Raw genomic sequence first — 18,575 nt, 5'->3', positions numbered from 1 at the left:
AGGACTACAGTGGGTATGGAGACTGATGAAGAAAGATACAGGTATGAAAAGGAGGAGCAAGAAGCAATTAACAAACCTGCCTGATTTCAAGCCCACAGGAAATTAGAATCGCAGCCCAGAACGTTGCTTGTTTACTTCCCACAATAGATGCAGCCTAACTTGCTGAGCTCCTCCAGCATTTTGTGTATTGTTGCTCAAGTTTTCCAGCATCTCTTGTGTTTAGGGAATTATGACTCACTGTTTAGGAATCCCACTTAAAGTTTATTTGTATATATATATATATCACCTTTTGGACTTTAAAAAGATTAGTGTAGTGGTTAGCACGATGCTTCACAGTACCAGCAACCCAGGTTCAATTCCTGCTCTGCCTGTAAGGAGTTGATACGTACTTCCCATGATTGTGTGGGTTTCCTCTGGGTGCTCCAGTTTCCTTCCACAGTCCAAAGACATACAGCTTAGTAGGTTAATTGGTCGTTGTAAATTGTCCTGTGATTCGGCTAAGGTTAAATCTGGGTTGCTAGGCAGCACAACTCAAAGAAGGGCCTATTCCATGCTGCATCTCAATAAATAAATAGACCCTCCTGTTTGAATGCAGTTTGTTTTTGCTCTAAGTTGAGTGGCATTAAATATTTTTCAGGGGTGCACATACAATCTAACGTAAATCATTAGTGAGCCTTGGATCCATTCCAATTTGCCCACTGGCCCAACAGGTCCACAGCAGATGCCATTTCATTGGCTCTTCGCTCAAGCCTGGAACATCTGAACAGCAAAGGTGAATACATCAGGATGCTCTTCATCATTGAATACTGCTCAGTGTTCCAAACTAATCAATCATCTTCAAGACCTTGGCCTCAGTACCTCTTTGATCAACTGGATCCTCAGTTTCCTCACTCAGAAACCCTAGACAGTTTGGATTGTCAACAACATCTCCTCCAAAATCTCCATCTGCACCACAAGGCTGTGAGCTTAGAACCTGCTCTACTCACTTTACACATGACTGTGAGGCTAAACACAGCTCCAATGCCATACTCAGAAGGGTAGGGAATGGAAGAGGAGGGCAGCGGTAATAGAGGACTCCATAGTTAGGGGGACAGATAGGTGATTTTGTGGATGTGAACAAGAAACAAGGATGGTAGCTTGCCTCCCAGGTGCTGGGGTTCGTGATGATTCTAAGTGTGTCCACAATATCCTGAAACAGGAGTCTGAGCAGCCAGAGGTCATGGTACATATTGGTACCAATGACATAGGTAGAAAAAGGGTCCAGGACCTGAAAGCAGAACGCAGGGAGTTAGGAAGGAAGTTGAGAAGCAGCACCTCAAAGATAGTAATCTCGGGAATGCAACAGTGGGGATAGGAATAGAATGCAGTGGAGGGTAAATGCATGGCTGAGGGATTGAGGCAGGAGGCAGGGATTCAGATTTTTGGATCATTGGGACCTCTTCTGAGGCAGGTGTGACCTCTACAAAAAGGATGGGTTGCACTTGAAGGGGAACCAATATCCTGGTGAAGAAGTTTGCTAATGCTATTGAGGAGGGTATAAACTAGATTTGCAGGGGGGTGGGAACCAAAGTGACCAGGCAGAGGATGGGGAGGTTGGTGCACAAGTAGTGACAGATTGTAGGGAGTTTGTGAGGAAGGATAGATGGATGTTAGAGCAAAGATGCACTCAGCCTGATGGTTTGAGATACGTCTATTTTAATACAAGGAGTATCATAAACAAGGTAGATAATCTTACAGCGTGGGTCAGTACGTGGAACTGTGATGTTGTGGCCATTACGGAGACTTGAATGTCTCAGGAGCAGTACTTTGCTTCAGTATTCACCAGGGAAAAAGTCCTTGGCGGTTGTGGGGATGTCTCGCAGTGGACTGAAAAGCTTGAGCATATAGACATTAAGAAAGAGGATGAGCTGGAATTTTGAAAAGCATTAAGTTGGATAAGTCACTGGGACTGGATGAGATATACCCCAGGCTACTGTGAAGTGAGGGAGCAGATGGCTGAGCCTCCTGTGATAATCTTTGCGTCATCAATAGGGATGGGAAAATACTGGAGGTTTGGAGGGTTGCAAGTGTTGTTTCCTTGTTCAAGAAAGGGGGTAGAGATAACCCAGGAAATTATAGACCAGTGAAATCAGTGGTGGGCAAGTTATTGGAGAAGATCCTGAGAGGTAGGATTTATGAGCATTTGGAGAGACATAATCTGATTAGGGATAGTCAACATGGCTTTGTCAAGGGCAGGTCATGCCTTACAAGCCTGTTTGAATTCTTTGAGGATGTAGGTAGAGCAGTGGATGTAGTGTATATGGATTTCAGTAAAGCATTTGATAATGTTCCCCATGCAAGGCTTCTTCAGAAATCAAGGAGACATGGGATCCAAGGGGACCTTGCTCTGTGGATCCAGAGTTGGCTTGCCAACAGAAGGCAAGGGGTGGTTGTAGATAGTTCGCATTCTGCATGGAGGTCGGTGACCAGTGGTGTTCCACAGGGATCTTTTCTGGGACCCCTCCTCTTTGTGATTTTTATAAATGACCTGGATGAAGAATTAGAAGGGTGAGTTAGTAATTTTGCTGATGAGACAATATTGGGGTGTTGTGGATGGTCTGGAGGGTTGTCAAAGGTTACAGTTGGACATCAATAGGATGTAGAACTGGGCTGAGAAGTGGCAGATGGACTTCAACCTAGATAAGTGTGAAGTGGTTCATCTTGTTAGGTCCAATTTGAAGACAGAATATAATATAAATGGTAAGACTGTTGGCAGTGGGGAGGACCTGAGAGATATTGGGGACCGTGTTGACACAACACTCAAAGCTGCGGTGCAGGTTGACAATGTTGTTAAGAAGGCATATGGTATGTTGATATTCATCAACTGTGGGATTGAATTCAAGAGCTGTGAGGTAATGTTACAGCTACACACTTGGAGTACTGTGTTCAGTTCTGGTTACCTCACTACAGGAAGAATGTGGATACTATAGACAGAATGCAGAGGAGATTTGAAAGGATGTTGCCTGAATTGGAGGCAGTACCTTATGAGAATAGGTTGAGTGAACTTGGCCTTTTCTCCTTAGAGCGACGGAGGATGAGAGGTGACCTGATAGAGGTGTGTAAGATAATGAGGATCATTGATCGTGTGGATAGCCAGAGGCTGTCTCCCAGCGTTGAAATAGCTAACACGAGGGGGCATCATTTTAAGGTGCTTGGAAATAGGTACCAAGGGGATGTCAGGGGTAAGTTGAGTGGTGGGTGCATGGAAAGCACTGTTGGTGATGGTGGTGGAAGTGGATACAATAATGTCTATTAAGAGCCTCTTACATAGCTACATGGAGCTTAGAAAAATAGAGAGCTATGCACTAGGGAAATTCTAGGCAGTTTCTAGGGTATGTTATATGGTCGGTTCAACATTGTGGGCCGAAGGGCCTGTAATGTGCTGTAGATTTCTATGTTCTATGTTCTATATACAGCATAATGGATATGGGTCAGTCCATCAGGGGTACAGCCCTCCCCACCACTGAGCACATCTACATGGAGTGCTGATGCAGGAAAACAGCATCCATCATCAGGAACCCCTATCATCCAAGCCATGATCTTCTCACTGCTCCCATCAGGGAGAAGGTACAGGAGCCTTAGGATCCACACCACCAAATTCAGTAACAGTTATCGCCCCTGAGCCAATGGTCTGTTGAACCAGAGGTCACTTTCACTTGCCCCCTCTATGGACTCATTTTCAAGAACTCTTCATCTCATGCTCTTAATATTTATTGCCTATTTATTTATTTATCTATCTATCTCTCTATCTATTTATTTTCTCTTTTTCTCTTTCTTTTTCTATTTTCATGTTGTTTTTTGGGCACTTTGGGTGGTTAACAGGAATGAAACATAGAAAACATAGAAACATAGAAAATTCCACCACAACAGACAGGAACGGACATTATTTCCTTTTCCTTACATTAATTGTTCAGATAGGTCATCTTATTCCATTTCACCCTTCAGTAGATCCCACAGACACTTCCCCTTCACATAGAAACCCATGATTCGAAGAACCCTCGCTGTTTCACGCTCTTGTTGAACTGCAGTGCATTCTGGTCAATAGGACCATTGGTTAATTGGGGCAGCCACTTATTTGGGACAACTCTTAAGGAATAAAACCTAATCGAGAAAGTAGCTGGGATTCTCTTGGTTTATTTGGGATGTTATGTCACTTAATTGGGACAGGAAACTGTTGCTAAACAGTTTCTAACTAGCGTCAGTCACGTTCATTTACAAGGCTGTTAAACATTAGACTGTGCTTCAAGCGAACAGTTTTTAAAAAAGTGTCGGTTATGTGTGTTTGACATTGAAAAGCAATGATTTCTGTCACTGATGGTTGGCGAGAAATAAGCAGTTAGACAATTCAGAACTGTTCTGTTCACTGTGGTTTCAAACATCCAGGTGTGGAGAAGCCAGAAACAGCTGGGAGTGAAATGAAATGATTTCACTAGTTCAACAAGTTAGGAATGATGAACAATTTGAAGGTATCAACAATCATCTTGGATGTTACAATGAAAATGAAGATTTGAAGAATGCAGTCATCAGCAAAATTGTAGAAAAGCAACCCATTATCTGAACTAGGTGTCCGCTCTGATTTTGTTCATTTATAGTCAAAAGAACACAATGCAGATGAATTCCTCCATTGGTAAGTATTAAGAACTAATACACAGCTTTATAGTACTGTAGCAATACTGGTAATGTTCTAATGTTTATACCTTTTTAACTATTTCCAGGATACTTTGGCTAATGGAGCAGCCATTAATTGGGAGCAAAACGTACTGGTCCTTATGTATCCCAATTAGCTGGAATCCATTGTATTTATTTTTTTATTTTTCAATATGACTTAAAGTATTTTTGTATTGCATTGTACTGCTGCCACAAAACAAATTTTATATTATAATAAACTTGATTCTGATTTTGATGTTAAATTATTCATTCTTACTCATACAGAAACTTAGCTCTTGTCTCCATTTTTCATTCAATTTATCAGTGTAAATTCTTGAGACAGCTTGTTACATTTTGAGATGTCTAATTACATGCTTAGCTAAGTCATTAATGGATTGCACAGAAATGTCAACTTTCTTGCTGCTACTGATGTCACAGTTGACCACAGCTTTCAGACTGTGTGTAAGGGAGATAACAAGTCATAATATTGTAAATTGAAGACCCATTGTGATTTTAGTTTGTTGAATAGTTAGATCATTCATTCCCCTCCCATTAATGCCCTTTCTATGAAATAACATCTACTTTCTGAGCAGAAACATACTGCTCAGTGGCCACTTTATTGAGTACTTTCTCATCACCAAGGAGGAGATACAGGAGCCCAATGGTCCACATTCAAAGATTTAGGAACAGCATCTTCCCCTGGCTTCAGATTTCTGAATGGTCTATGAACCCATGAACACTACCTCGATGTTCTTCTCTTGTAATACATATTTGTTCATTTTTATTGTAACTTGAGTCTCTCCGTTGGTCAGGGTCGATGATAGTTATTGCGTCCGAGTTGTCTATGTGATATGCACACCAGTAGGCAGAGCAGGGCGGTACGATATGGGGAGCAAGCTGATGCCCATGCAGCAGACGACCCTACTTTGTGCATCTGATGAATCCAGTGGAATGGCAGAGACCAGTATAATTCAGCAGCAGCAGCACTGCCGGTGTTGCCAGCCAGTGTTGAACTCAGTGTAGGACTGCCTATGGACTCCAGCTCTGGACCTTTCCTTATGGTTTACTCACAAAACCTTCCCCGTGACTGGGTACAGCCGCAAGGCAGTGGAGGTTTCAGATCAGAGTTTTTTTCTAGATGAACTGCCAACTACGAATGATGAGCCCCATCTGTCTGGAGCAACCGGTTTCAAGGTTCCAATAACCTGCCTTTGACCCTTCTACTGTCAGTAGAAACGACTCTGCCAGGCTTAGTAGCCAAGCCACACGTGAAGGCCTGGAGTTAGAGCTGGTTGTCAGAGGCTATTTGAGATGTACATCATTGGAAGCATTTAATAGGTAGTGGGAACTTATCCCCACTAGCTCTCACAGCTATGACAACCTTAAGGAACCATGGTAATTGTTGTAACATACAGTATTTTTTTATGTTTTATAGTACACAGCTGCCAGAAAGCAACAAATTTCATGACATTTGTCAGTGAAAATAAATCTGATTCTGAAATCTTCTTACTCACAAGCTTGTGAACTAACATATGGAAGAGACGGATGAGAAAAAAAAACACTTGGAGTGATTACACAGGCCTCAAAGGTTAAGGAAAAGAAAAGGCAAACTCTGAAATTAATTATTTTGTCAAATAAATCTTTCAGAGGCTTGTACACAATTTTATTATTATAAAAATTCAAAATGAGATTTATTAAAAAGATACATAGTAACTCAAACAGAATGGCAAATAAGAGACACATGTGCCTTGGAAACTACATTTAAGTCACGTTCAGTGGTTATAGGCCAGAGATACCTTTAAAACTAGCTTATAAAAATGACAACCAAATTATTTGTTCCTGGAATTGCAGCATGATTCCAAACTGAGCATTAACCAAGAAGAGGAACACAATGTCTTACTGCTCTTCTTATAAGAACTAAATTATATGACTACAATTTTATTAACTCTGTTTGCTTTGCTGGCACGTTAGTCATAACTTTACGTTTTGGACTATCTTCCTTTTCCAATCAGTTCAGCAAGGATGTGAAACTTTTGTGTTCTAGTTCATGTTGGAGAAGGTTATAAACATAAGTGAATTGTAACACACACAAAATGTTGGTGGAGAAAGTTCCCTTCTCCAGCTCTATATCCCTTTTGCCAATCACCTTTCCAGCTCTTAGCTTCACCCCACCCCCTCCTGTCTTCTCATATCATTTCGGATTTCCCCCTCCCCCTCCTACTTTCAAATCTCTTACTATCTTTTCTTTCAGTTAGTTCTGACAAAGGGTCTCGGCCCAAAACATTGACAGTGCTTCTCCCTATAGATGCTGCCTGGCCTGCTGCGTTCCACCAGCATTTTGTGTGTGTTGCTTGGATTTCCAGCATCTGCAGATTTCCTCGTGTTTACGAATATAAATGAATTAGTCGATTCAACATTATTGAAGGATGCAAAACGCAGTTCACTTCTTAAGAAGAATGATAGCTTATTTAGAATCTAGGGCCACATGCTTTCTCAGTAGAGGAAGCAAACAAAGGTAATTTAGTCAGCATTTGGAGGAGCACATCCTTGATGTTATGATGTGAAGGTATGTGGACATCTGTAGCCACGAAGTGTACATTCATTTGGATGATTACTGGGGGAGTCCTAATTCCCCTATTTCTCACTCCTTCCTGTCCTGGCCCTGCTGCACATCTCTCTTCAACAGAATGTTGTGGAGTACATAAGAGATGAAATGGAAGAAGGCAAAACACTCCATTTACCCTGTCCCCTTGAGGACAGGTCTCACCCTCCACATACCGATTCATCCAATTCATGATGCCAGGAGCACAGGGCTTGAGGAATGAGAATCTGACCATTCTTAATGTCATCTGATCCCATTCCAGTTAAAGCTGTACCACAGCCTCCTGCTATTTCCCATTCAATTTGTCCTAGAAGAGAGTGGACTTTCAACACACAAAATCACAAACTGTAAGAACTGCTCATTAACAATTGGATAGACATCATTCTAAATTTGAGCAAAATTGTGCAAAAAAATTTCCTAACACAATTGGAAAGGCGTATCCATCTTCAAATATCGCTCATCCCCAGTTACTGAGTTTAATCAGTGTGGTAAATTTTCTTCTGTTTACAGATGTGATTCAACATTCACATGTTCACACAATCTGTTCCAGTTGATGAAAAGAACAAGTGATTAATAACATCACCAGCGTCCAAATAAAAAGTGGTCCTGGATGTCTGGACATTAACGTTATGCAATAGTTTGCTGCTGGAGGTGATTCAGTCTTTAAATGAAGTGGAACCAAATTACTTAACATGGTAATTAGCAATTTCTCTCTCAGTATCAATGAAGTCTTGAATGCCAGAGATCCTCTTGCCTTTGAATGAGTTTTCCAAAGCAATTAGTCATAAGATAATTTTTGTCTCAGTTTTATAATAGGGAGTATAATAGGTAATAATATACAGCTAAAGTCATGTCATCTTCAGATTAGTTGAAAGTTGACAATCTTAAAACTCAATGGGTACAGAATATACAACGAACTACAAGAAAATTAAAGTAGTTTACATGATATGCTATTGTCTATTTTCTGTAATTTATGCATTTTAAATGTTATTGGAATGCTTTAAAACTTGAATTTAAAATGATTCTGTGCCTTTTCTACTCTTCAGTTATTCAAAAGCTGCTTCCATCATGTTAGAATTATAAATTTATTTGGAAACTTTTTTTTGCTTTGTGTGAGATTCTGTTCTAGGAATAGGGATAGTTTTGCCTTTTGTTTAAGACCAAATATCTGTATTAAGCACTTAGTTGATCAATAAAGTGTAGACAAGACACTGTATAGCTTCTCTAAGCAATAAATCAAAATATCACTAAATTACTGCCCTGGTACAGAGTGTTCAGTTTTCAATCCAATCACTGATTCTCTAAAGAGTCCTGTTAATTTAGTAATGACTGCAGAACGGTTTCTTCCAGATTGCTGTGAATGGGTCCCATGCCTGCTTCTATCTAAATTCAATTAGAACTCTTATTAAACACCAAAAAATAGCTTAAATTGCCCAAGAAATATAATGTTAATGTAAAAGTCAAGCAACACACTCGTGATTTCTAGTTCACTCCACTAGAGAGTTAGTGGGAATAGATAGCTGTTATAGTGTAGGAGATTTCCATATGTGTTGTATTCCCACTTGGCAAGGGAAGCATTTTACAACACATATTGTAGAGCATTACAGCAATTATACAACACTTATATACAATACTGTCATGGTGTAGCAAGGGAACCATCACACACGTATATACAACACTGTTATCGTGTAGGTAGCTTCTATAGGTGTTGCATTACAACACTTGGCAAGGGAAGTGTTACAAGTCAGACTTCCAGACCATTACAACCAGTGAATCAAGAACATTACAGTTTATGGTTGACTGGTTTCTTGACAGACTTCTTCAGGATCGGTTTGCCAGTGTCCTGTTTTGCACTCAGCTCTCCTCTTTCCTTGTTCTGCTGCTTCTGCAGGAGCTGTTTCATGAGCATTGCCTCTCTTTTGCTCTCTTTCTTCACCTGTCTAAGCGAACGCTTAATCCTCTTCACCTTCTCGCGCAGATGATTGTTAGCCTTCTCAAGAGATCTCACTTTCTGGGAGAGTTTCCGTACCCGATCTTCCTCCTCATAAAGGGCTTTCTGTACAGTTGAGCATAGGAGCTAAAGAAGACATCAAAGGCATTCATTAGAATGTGGAGCATGAAGATACAGTGACATCTTTTCATTGTAATACTGGTTCAATGAGTTTATACTGTGTGCCAATCAAAGTACTGCATTTTAACAAATAAACTTTCAACATAAATCTACTACACTGTCACCATTTGTAACACAATCACAAACAAGAGAAAATCTGCAGATGCTGGAAATTCAAGCAACACACACAAAATGCTGGAGAAACTCAGCAGACCAGGCAGCATCTATGGAAAAAAGTACAGTTGATGTTTTGGGCTGCAATCCTTTGGCAGGACTGGAGAAAGAAAGCTGAGGAGTAGATTTAGTAGGGGGAAGGGGAGAGAGAAACACCACATGATAGGTGAAACCTGAAGGGGCAGGGATGAAATAGAATTTGACTGGTGGAAGACATACAGGGCTGGCAAACGGGGAATCTGACGGAAGAGGAGGAGGTATAAGTCCAGGTAGCTGTGAGAGTCCGTGGGTTTGTAATAGACACCAGTGGATAAACTGCTTCCAGAGATCGAGACAGTGAGATGGAGAAAGGGGAGGGAAATGTCAGAAATGGACCAGGCAAATTTGAGGGAAGGATGGGTGCCCCTACACCTCCTCCCTCACCACCATTCAGGGCCCCAAACAATCCTTTCAGGTGAGGCAACACTTCACCTGTGAGTCTGTAGGGGTTCCAGTGCTCCTGGTGTGGCCCCTTGTATATTGGTAGGACCTAACATAGATTGGGAGACTGCTTCACTGAGCACCTACACTCCATCCACCAGAAAGAAGCAGGATCTCCCAGTGGCCACCCATTTTAATTCCACTTCCCATACTGTCGTGATGAGGCCACACTTAGGTTGAAGGAACAACACCTTTGGGTAGCCTCCAACCTGATGGCATGAATATTGATTTCTCAAACTTCCAGTAATGTCCCCCCTTTCACCATTCCCCATCCCCTTTTCCCTCTCTCACCTTATCTCGCCCATGGCCTCCCTCAGGTGCTCCAACCCCTCCTTCTTTCTTCTGCAACCTTCTGTCCTCTCCTATCAGATTCCCATTTCTCCAGCCTGTATCTCTTTCACCAATCAACTTCCCAGCTCAATACTTCATCCCTCTCCCTTCAGGTTTCACCTATCACCTTATGTTTCCTCTCTCCCCTCCCCCCACCTCTTCTCCTCAGCTTTTTTTCTCCAGTCCTGCTGAAGGGTTTTGGCCCGAAACGTCGACTGTACTTTTTCCACAGATACTGCCTGGCCTGAGAAGTTCTTCCAGCATTTTGTGTGTACCACCTGTAATACTCTGCAATCCTGTGTGTTAGAAGCTTCAGGAGCCTGAAGACACACACTCAACATTTTAGAAAAAGCTTCTTCCCCTCTACCATCAGATTTCTGAACAGCCCATGAACCCAGGAGCACTGCCTCACTATTTTACTCTCCTTTGCACTTTATTTAAATATTTCTTATGTAACTTAGTATTTTTATGTATTGCACTGTACTACTGCCACAAAACAACAAATGTCACCACGTACAAAACTATGAGCAGTATAGAGAAGGAAAATGTTGTACGGGGCAGGGTTTCAGATCCCTGGATCATCGGAGCCTCTTTTGGGGGGAGGTACAACCTGTACAAAAAGGATGGGTTACACCTGAGCACAAATGGATCCAATATCCCAGCAGGCAGGTTTAATAGGGCTGCTTGCAAGGGTTTAAACTAATTTGGCAAGGGGGATGGGAACCAGAGTGATAAGGCTGAGGAAGGGGAAACAGAAATAAATCAAAGACAGCATGTAACAGAGATGAAAGAAAGGACAGGCAGGAGATGAGGCATAATCACGGCCAGTGGGATGAGTTATAGGGCAATAGAGGCGTGGTGCAGTTAAAACAGAAAGCAACAAATACTGAACTAAAAGTGTTATATTTGAATGCACGCAGCCCAAGAAATAAAATGGACGATCTTGAAAGTCAGTTAAAGATTGACAAGTATGACGTTGTGGCCATCTCTGAAACTTGGCTAAAGGTTGGCTGCCATTGGGAGCTGAATGTCCAAGGATAGATGGTGTATTGGAAAGATAGGTTAGTAGGCAGAGGGGGTGGTGTGGCCCTGTGTATAAGAAATAATATTAAACCATTAGAAAGGGATGGCATAGGATCAGAGGTGTAGAGTCTCTATGGGTTGAGTTAAGAATTAGCAAGGGTAAAAGGACCTTAATGGCAGTTGTATAAATGCCTCCAAACAGCAGCCGGGATGTGGATTACAAATTACAACAGGAGATAGAAAAGGCGTGTCAGAAGGGCAATGTCATGATATTCGTTGGGGAGTTTAACATGAAAGTGGATTGGGAAAATCAGGCCAGTACTGGACCTCAAGAGAGAGAATTTGTAGAATGTCTAAGGGATAGCTTTTTAGTACGTGGAAGCCATAGAAAGGGTGCAGAGGAGATTTACAAGGATGTTGCCTGGATTGGGGAGCATCTCTTATAAGAATAGGTAGCGTGAACTCGGCCTTTTCTCCTTGGAACAAAGGAGGATGCGAGGTGACCTGATAGAGGTGTACAAGATGATGAGAGACATTGATCGTGTGGATAGTCAGAGGTTTTTTCTTCAGGGCTGAAATGGTTGCCACAAGAGGACACAGGTTTAAGGTGCTGGGGAGTAGGTACAGAGGAGAGGTCAGGGGTGAGTTTTTACTCAGAGAGTGGTGAGTGGGTGGAATGGGCTGCTGGCAATAGTGGTGGAGGCGGATATGATAGGGTCTTTTAAGAGATTTTTGGATAGGTAGATGGAGCTTAGAAAAATAGAGGGCTATGGGTAAGCCTAGTAATTTCTGAGATAGGGACATGTTCAGCACAACTTTGTGGACCGAAGGGCCTGTATTGTGCTGTAGGCTTTCTATGTTTCTATGTAACAGCTTGTTGTTGAGCCCATTAGGGGATCGGCTGTGCTGGATTGGGTGCTGTGCAATGATCCGGAAGTGATAAGAGAGCTTAAGGTTAAGAAACCCTTAGGGAACAGTGTTCACAATATGTTTGAATTCACTTTGAAATTTAAGAAGGAGAAACTAAATTTCTATGTTTTGGTATTTCAATGGAATAAAAGAAATTACAATAGCATGAGAGAGGAACTGGCCAAAGTTGACTGAAAAGGGACACTAGCAGGAAGGACAACAGAGCAGCGATGGCTGGAGTTTCTGTGAAAAACGAGGGAAGTGTAAGACAGATATATTCCAAATAAAAAGAAATTTTCAAAAGGAAGAAGGACACAATCGTGGCCGACAAGTGAGTTCAGAGCCAAAGTAAAAGCAAAAGAGAGGGCCTGCAAGAAAGCCAGAGCTAGTGGGAAGATAAAGGATTAGGAAGCTTTTAAAGACTTGCAGAAGGAAACTAAAAACGTCTTTAGGAAAGAAAGGATGAATTATGAAAGGAAGCTGGTAACTACTATCAAAGAAGATACTGAAAAATTTTTTTAAGTGTATAAAAGGTAAAAAGAGAGTTGAGGATAGATAAGGACCAATAGAAAATGATGCTGGAGATATTGTAATGAGAGATGCCGAGATGGTAGAGGAACTGAATGCGTATTTTGCATCAGTCTTCACAGTGGAAGGCATCAGCAGTATGCCAGACATTCAAGAGTGTCAGGGAAGTGAAGTTTGTGCAGTGAAAATTATGAATGAGAGGGTGCTCAGGAAGCTTAATAGTCTGAAGGTGGATAAATCTCCTGGACTTGATGGAATGCACCTTTGGGTTCTGAAAAAAGTAGCTGGAGAGACTGCGGAGGCATTAAAAATTATTTTTCAAGAATCGATAGATTCTGGCATTGTACCAGATGATTGGAAAACTGCAAATGTTTCTCCACTATTTAAGAAGGGTAGGAAGCAGCAGAAAGGAAACTATAGACCTGTTAGCCTGATATCAGTGGTTGGGAAGTTGTTGGAATCGATTGCTAGGGATGAGTTTATGGAGTACCTGGAGACACATGACAAGACAGGCCAAGGCCAGCATTTTCCTGAAAGGAAAATCCTGCCTGACTAACCTACTGCAATTTTTTGAGGAAATTACAAGCAGGGTAGACAAAGGAGATCCAGTAGATGTGGTGTACTTCAATTTTCAGAAGGCCTTTGACAAGGTGCCGCACTTGAGGCTGCTTAGCAAGATAAGAGCCCGTGGAATTACAGGGAAGTTACTAACATGGGTGGAGTACTGGTTGATCGGCAGAAAGCAGAGAATAGGAATAAAGGGATCCTATTCTGGCTGGCTACCAGTTACCAGTGGAGTTCCACAGGGGTTGGTGTTGGGACCATTGCTTTTTACAATGTCTGTCAATGATTTGGACAATGGGATTAATGGATTTGTGGCTACATTTGCCGATGATACAAAGATAGGTGGAGGAGCGGGTAGTATTGAGGAAACAGAGAGCCTGCAGAGAGACTTAGATAGTTTAGGGAAATTGGCAAATGAACACAATGTTGGAAAGTGTGTGGTCATGCACTTTGGTGGAAGAAATAAATGGGAGACTATTATTTAGATGGGGAGAGAATTCAAAATGCAGAGATGAAAAGGGACTTGGGATTCCTTGTGCAGGATACCCTGAAGGTTAACCTCCAGTTTGAGTCAGTGGTGAAGAAGGCAAATGTAATGTTGACATTCATTTCTAGAGCTATAGAATATAGACAATGGACAATAGACAATAGGTGCAGAAGTAGACCATTCCGCCCTTAGAGCCTGCACCGCCATTCTGAGATCATGGCTGATCATCTACTATCAATACCCGGTTCCTGCCTTGTCCCCATATCCCTTGATTCCCCTATCCATAAGATACCTATCTAGCTCCTTCTTGAAAGCATCCAGAGAATTGGCCTCCACTACCTTCCGAGGCAGTGCATTCCAGACTCCCACAACTCTCTGGGAGAAGAAGTTTTTCCTTAACTCTGTCCTAAATGACCTACTCCTTATTCTCAAACCATGCCCTCTGGTACTGGACTCTCCCAGCATCTGGAACATATTTCCTGCCTCTATCTTGTCCAATCCCTTAATAATCTTATATGTTTCAATCAGATCCCCTCTCAATCTCAAGAGCAGGGATGTGATGTTGAGGCTCTGTAAGGCTCTCGTGAGACCACACTTGGAGTATTGTGTGCAGTTTTAGGCCCCTTATTTTAGAAAGGATATACTGATATTGGAGAGGGTTCAGAGAAGATTCACAAGAATGATTTCAGGGTTATCGTATGAGATTCACAAGAATGATTTCAGGGTTACTGTATGAGGAACGTCTGGCAGCTCTTGCGCTGTATTCCCTGGAGTTCAGGAGAATGAGGGGGGATCTCATAGAAACATTCCAAATGGTAAAAGGCCTGAACAGATTAGACATGGCAAAGTTATTTCCCATGGTAGGGGAGTCTAGGGCAAGAGGGCACAACTTCAGGATAGAAGGACGTCCATTTAGAACAGGGATGCAGAGAAATTGCTTTAGTCAAAGGGTGGTAAATCTGTGGAATTTGTTGCCAGGAGCAGTTGTGGCTAAGTCATTGGGTGAATTTAAGGCAAAGATAGATAGGTTCTTGATTAGCCAGGGCATCAAAGGGTATGTGGAGAAGGCAGAGGAATGGGAATGACTGGAAGAATTGGATCAGCCCATGATTGAATGAGGAGCAGACTCGATGGGCTGATACTACTCCTATATCTTATGGTCTTATGGTCTAAATGGAAGCCAGCTTTTTCCACTGAGGTTGGGTGCGACTACAACTAGGTCATGGGTTAAGGGTGAAAGGTGAAAAGTTTAAGGGGAGCATGAGATTAAACATCTTCACATACAGGGTTGTGAGCGTATGGAATGAGCTGCCATCGTAAGTGATGCAGGTGAGCTTGATTTCAATGTTTAAAAGAAGTTTGGATAGATACATGGATGGTAGGGGTTTGGAGGACTATGGTCCAGGTGGAGTTTGACCAGAGGGAGCAGTTTAAATGGTTCAGCATGGTCTAGATGGGCTGAAGGCCTTGTTTCTGTGCTGTACTTTTCTATGACTCTGTGACACCAATGGAAGCCCTCCATTGGTCAGGGTTTGTCCATGGACGCTGTGTCTACGTTTCAGTCGATACTTGCATTTCAGTATGCAAGCTGGGACAGTACGATACAGAAAGCAAGTTTTTGCCCCTGTAGCAGGCTCCCTCTCCCCACACAGGTGCTGAATCCAAAGGAACAGCAGAGACTGTTATATTTTGCACCAGCAGCATCGCAGGAGTTGCCAGTCAGCGTTGCCTTAGTGACTTTAGTGCAGGGCATTTCTACAGGGTTTACTCCTGAAGCCTTCCCCATGAATGGGTACCACCACAAAGCAGTGGAGGTTTGAGATCAGAGTTTTCCTTCTCCTACCAACCACGAATGACATGCCCCATCTGCCTGGATCAACTGGTTTTAAGGCGCCTGTAACCCACAATTGACCCTTCTCCTGTTAGTAGAAATAGTTCCAATGGGTTTAGTAGCTAAGCCACATGTGCAGGGCAGGAGCTGGACTTTGTTGTCAGAGGCTATTTGAGGCACATGCTATTGGGAGCATTTTATATGTAGTAGGAGGTTATCCTCACTACCACTCCTCGGCTGTGACAAGCTTAAGGAACTATGACATACGTCAGTGATAATCACTCATATTGCTTCAGGCAACCAGATGCCTGACTTGTGGGAAAAAAAATATCATTATGCTAGAGTACCCAAAGCATACTATTGGGAAATGCACACATGCAGAAGCTGAGCTTGGATGAAACAGAGTGTCCTTTCTTTTCCCATATAAACACACTGAACACACCACACTTCAAAGGCATGGAAACCTCTATGGGTTAGCAGCCATATGCTGGTGTTTACATAACTATGATCCACAGCTTACTGGCACAGAGCACTGGTTAGCCTCTTCCTGCTTGTTGTAAACATTTGTAATTCTCTCCCTCAGAGAAATGTGGATGTTGGGTTATTGAGGATGTTTAAGGCTGACGGCAATAGAGTTTTGTGTTCAGAATAACTGGATATTGTAACCAAGTGCAAAGGCAGACAGTATGCACAAAGTCTTATTGTTCAGGCGACAAAATGTTCCAAGTTTGGTTTCTGTTTCAAATGTTTATTTTCAGCTAAATCCATCCTATTCTTTTAGCATAGGATGGATCCTAAACATCCTTAAGCAACCATTCAAAACAGCTGTAGAAGAACACCTCAATGAAAATGAAACAACACCTATTTGGGACAGATTTAAACAAACTATACAGCAATCAGCAGAGGAGATCATCCCAGTACAAGAAATCCAACACCACCAAGGGGTGGATAACCCAAGAAATTCTAGATCTGATGGAACAAAGAAGGTTAGTGAAGAATAATGAAGTTGAATACAGAGAGCTAGACAGACAGACCAGACAATCGTGCAATGTTGCAAAGGAAGAATGGTTGAAACAAACATACAATAAAGTAGAAGGCCATATTACCAACAACAAAGAAATGCACAAGAAAATTAAGGAAATTACTGGAATTAAGAAAACCCCCTCCACAGGATGCATAAGATCAGCAGACGGATCCATACTAACAGATCCAAATAAAGTATGTGAGAGGTGGATTCAGTACATAGAGCAGCTTTTTGAAGATAATAGAGGGATTGTGGTAAACTATGTATACCTGTCTGGACACGCCCCTCTGCTGACTGCTCCTGTGGCTCCTCCCACAGACCCCTGTATAAAGGCGATTGGGGCACTGCTCCTCCCTCAGTCTCTGAGATGTCGTGCTTCCTTTTTGCTGCTAATAAAAGCCCATCATTCACTTCCTGTCTCCGAGAGTTATTGATGGTGCATCAATTTTATTAGCAGCAATTTTAAAACATGGAGAGCATTTTACGACCCAACAGATTGAATCTCGACCCACAATCCCAGGAAGCCGGCGTCGCTTTCGAACTCTGGCTAGCATGCTTTGAATCGTACCTGGAGGAGATGCATGTGACCGATCCTGACACGATGCACAGGGTTCTCCTCTCCAGAGTCAGTGCAAGGGTCTACTCCATGATCAGGGACCAAACGCACTACCGGGGTGCGATGGATGCCCTCAAAAGACAGTACCTGCGGCCGGTGAACACCGTCTACGTAAGACATCACTTAGCGACACGGCGGCAGCGGGCCGGAGAGTCGAGCGCTGAGTTTGCCTGGGCCCTACAGACACTCATGCAGGCCTGCGATTGCAGGGGACTGACGGTAGAACAGCATGCGGAGCTGCTAGTAAGAGACGCCTTCGTTACGGGGATCAGGTCAGTGTACGTGCGCCAGTGGCTGCTGGAACACGCCGATCTTACCTTACATTCGGCGATGGAGCTGGCCGACACGCTGGAGGCCACTCTGCACAACGCTGACGCTGTCCAAGCGCGCGATCTCCCGCCGGCCTCGTGGGTGCTGCAGACCCCACAACCCGCCGGCGAACCGACCTCAGCTGCTGCCAGTCGCGAGTCCATGAAGTCCCCGCAACCCGCCGGCGAATCGACCTCGGCTGCTGCCAGTCGCGAGTCCGTGAAGTCCCCGCAACCCGTCAGTGAATCGACCTCAGCTGCTGCCAGTCACGAGTCCGTGAAGTCCCCGCAACCCGTCGGTGAACCGACCTCGGCTGCTGCCAGTCGCGAGTCCGTGAAGTCCCCGCAACCCGTCAGTGAATCGACCTCAGCTGCTGCCAGTCACGAGTCCGTGAAGTCCCCGCAACCCGTCGGTGAACCGACCTCGGCTGCTGCCAGTCGCGAGTCCGTGAAGTCCCCGCAACCCGCTGGTGAGTCGACCTCGGCTGCTGCCAGTCGCGAGTCCACGCAGTGTTACTTCTGCGGACTCGAAAAGCACCCCCGACAATGCTGCCCGGCCCGAGAAGCTACCTGCTCCAGCTGCGGAAAGAAGGGCCACTTTGCCAAGGCCTGTAAGTCCAAACCACGAGCGGGGTCGAGCAGCGTCGCGTGCGAGACATGGGGGTCGCCATCTTGGTCACCGCCATCTTGCCTGCCCACCGCGTGCGAGGCATGGGGGTGACCATCTTTGTCGGCGCCACCTCGCCCTGCCCCCGACCCACGGGTGCTTACCGGTCACCAAGATGGCGATGCAACTCTGGCCTCCGTGACCCTCGACCAAAGCGCTCCACACCAGCTCGCAAGGTCAATGATGGACATCCTGCTGGAGGGGCACAGGACTAGCTGCCTGTTTGACATGGGCAG

General features: G+C 43.6%; 1 protein-coding gene across 1 annotated transcript in view; it reads right to left on the bottom strand.

Moving 5' to 3' along the window:
• Window positions 1-6,347: 6,347 nt before the first annotated feature.
• The window catches only part of ccdc3b (coiled-coil domain containing 3b), a 45,178-nt gene continuing 32,950 nt past the window's right edge, over window positions 6,348-18,575 (bottom strand). Inside the window, exon 3 of the mRNA XM_073072747.1 lies at window positions 6,348-9,365. Coding sequence (XP_072928848.1) covers window positions 9,072-9,365 — 294 coding nt within the window. The 3' untranslated portion in view covers window positions 6,348-9,071. The remainder of the gene's footprint in view (window positions 9,366-18,575) is intronic.

This window comes from Hemitrygon akajei, chromosome 19 (genome assembly GCF_048418815.1).
Source record: "Hemitrygon akajei chromosome 19, sHemAka1.3, whole genome shotgun sequence".
NCBI lineage: Eukaryota > Metazoa > Chordata > Chondrichthyes > Myliobatiformes > Dasyatidae > Hemitrygon > Hemitrygon akajei.
The sequence above is the reverse complement of the archived record's forward strand: the minus strand, read 5'-3'. Positions and strand labels throughout refer to the sequence as shown.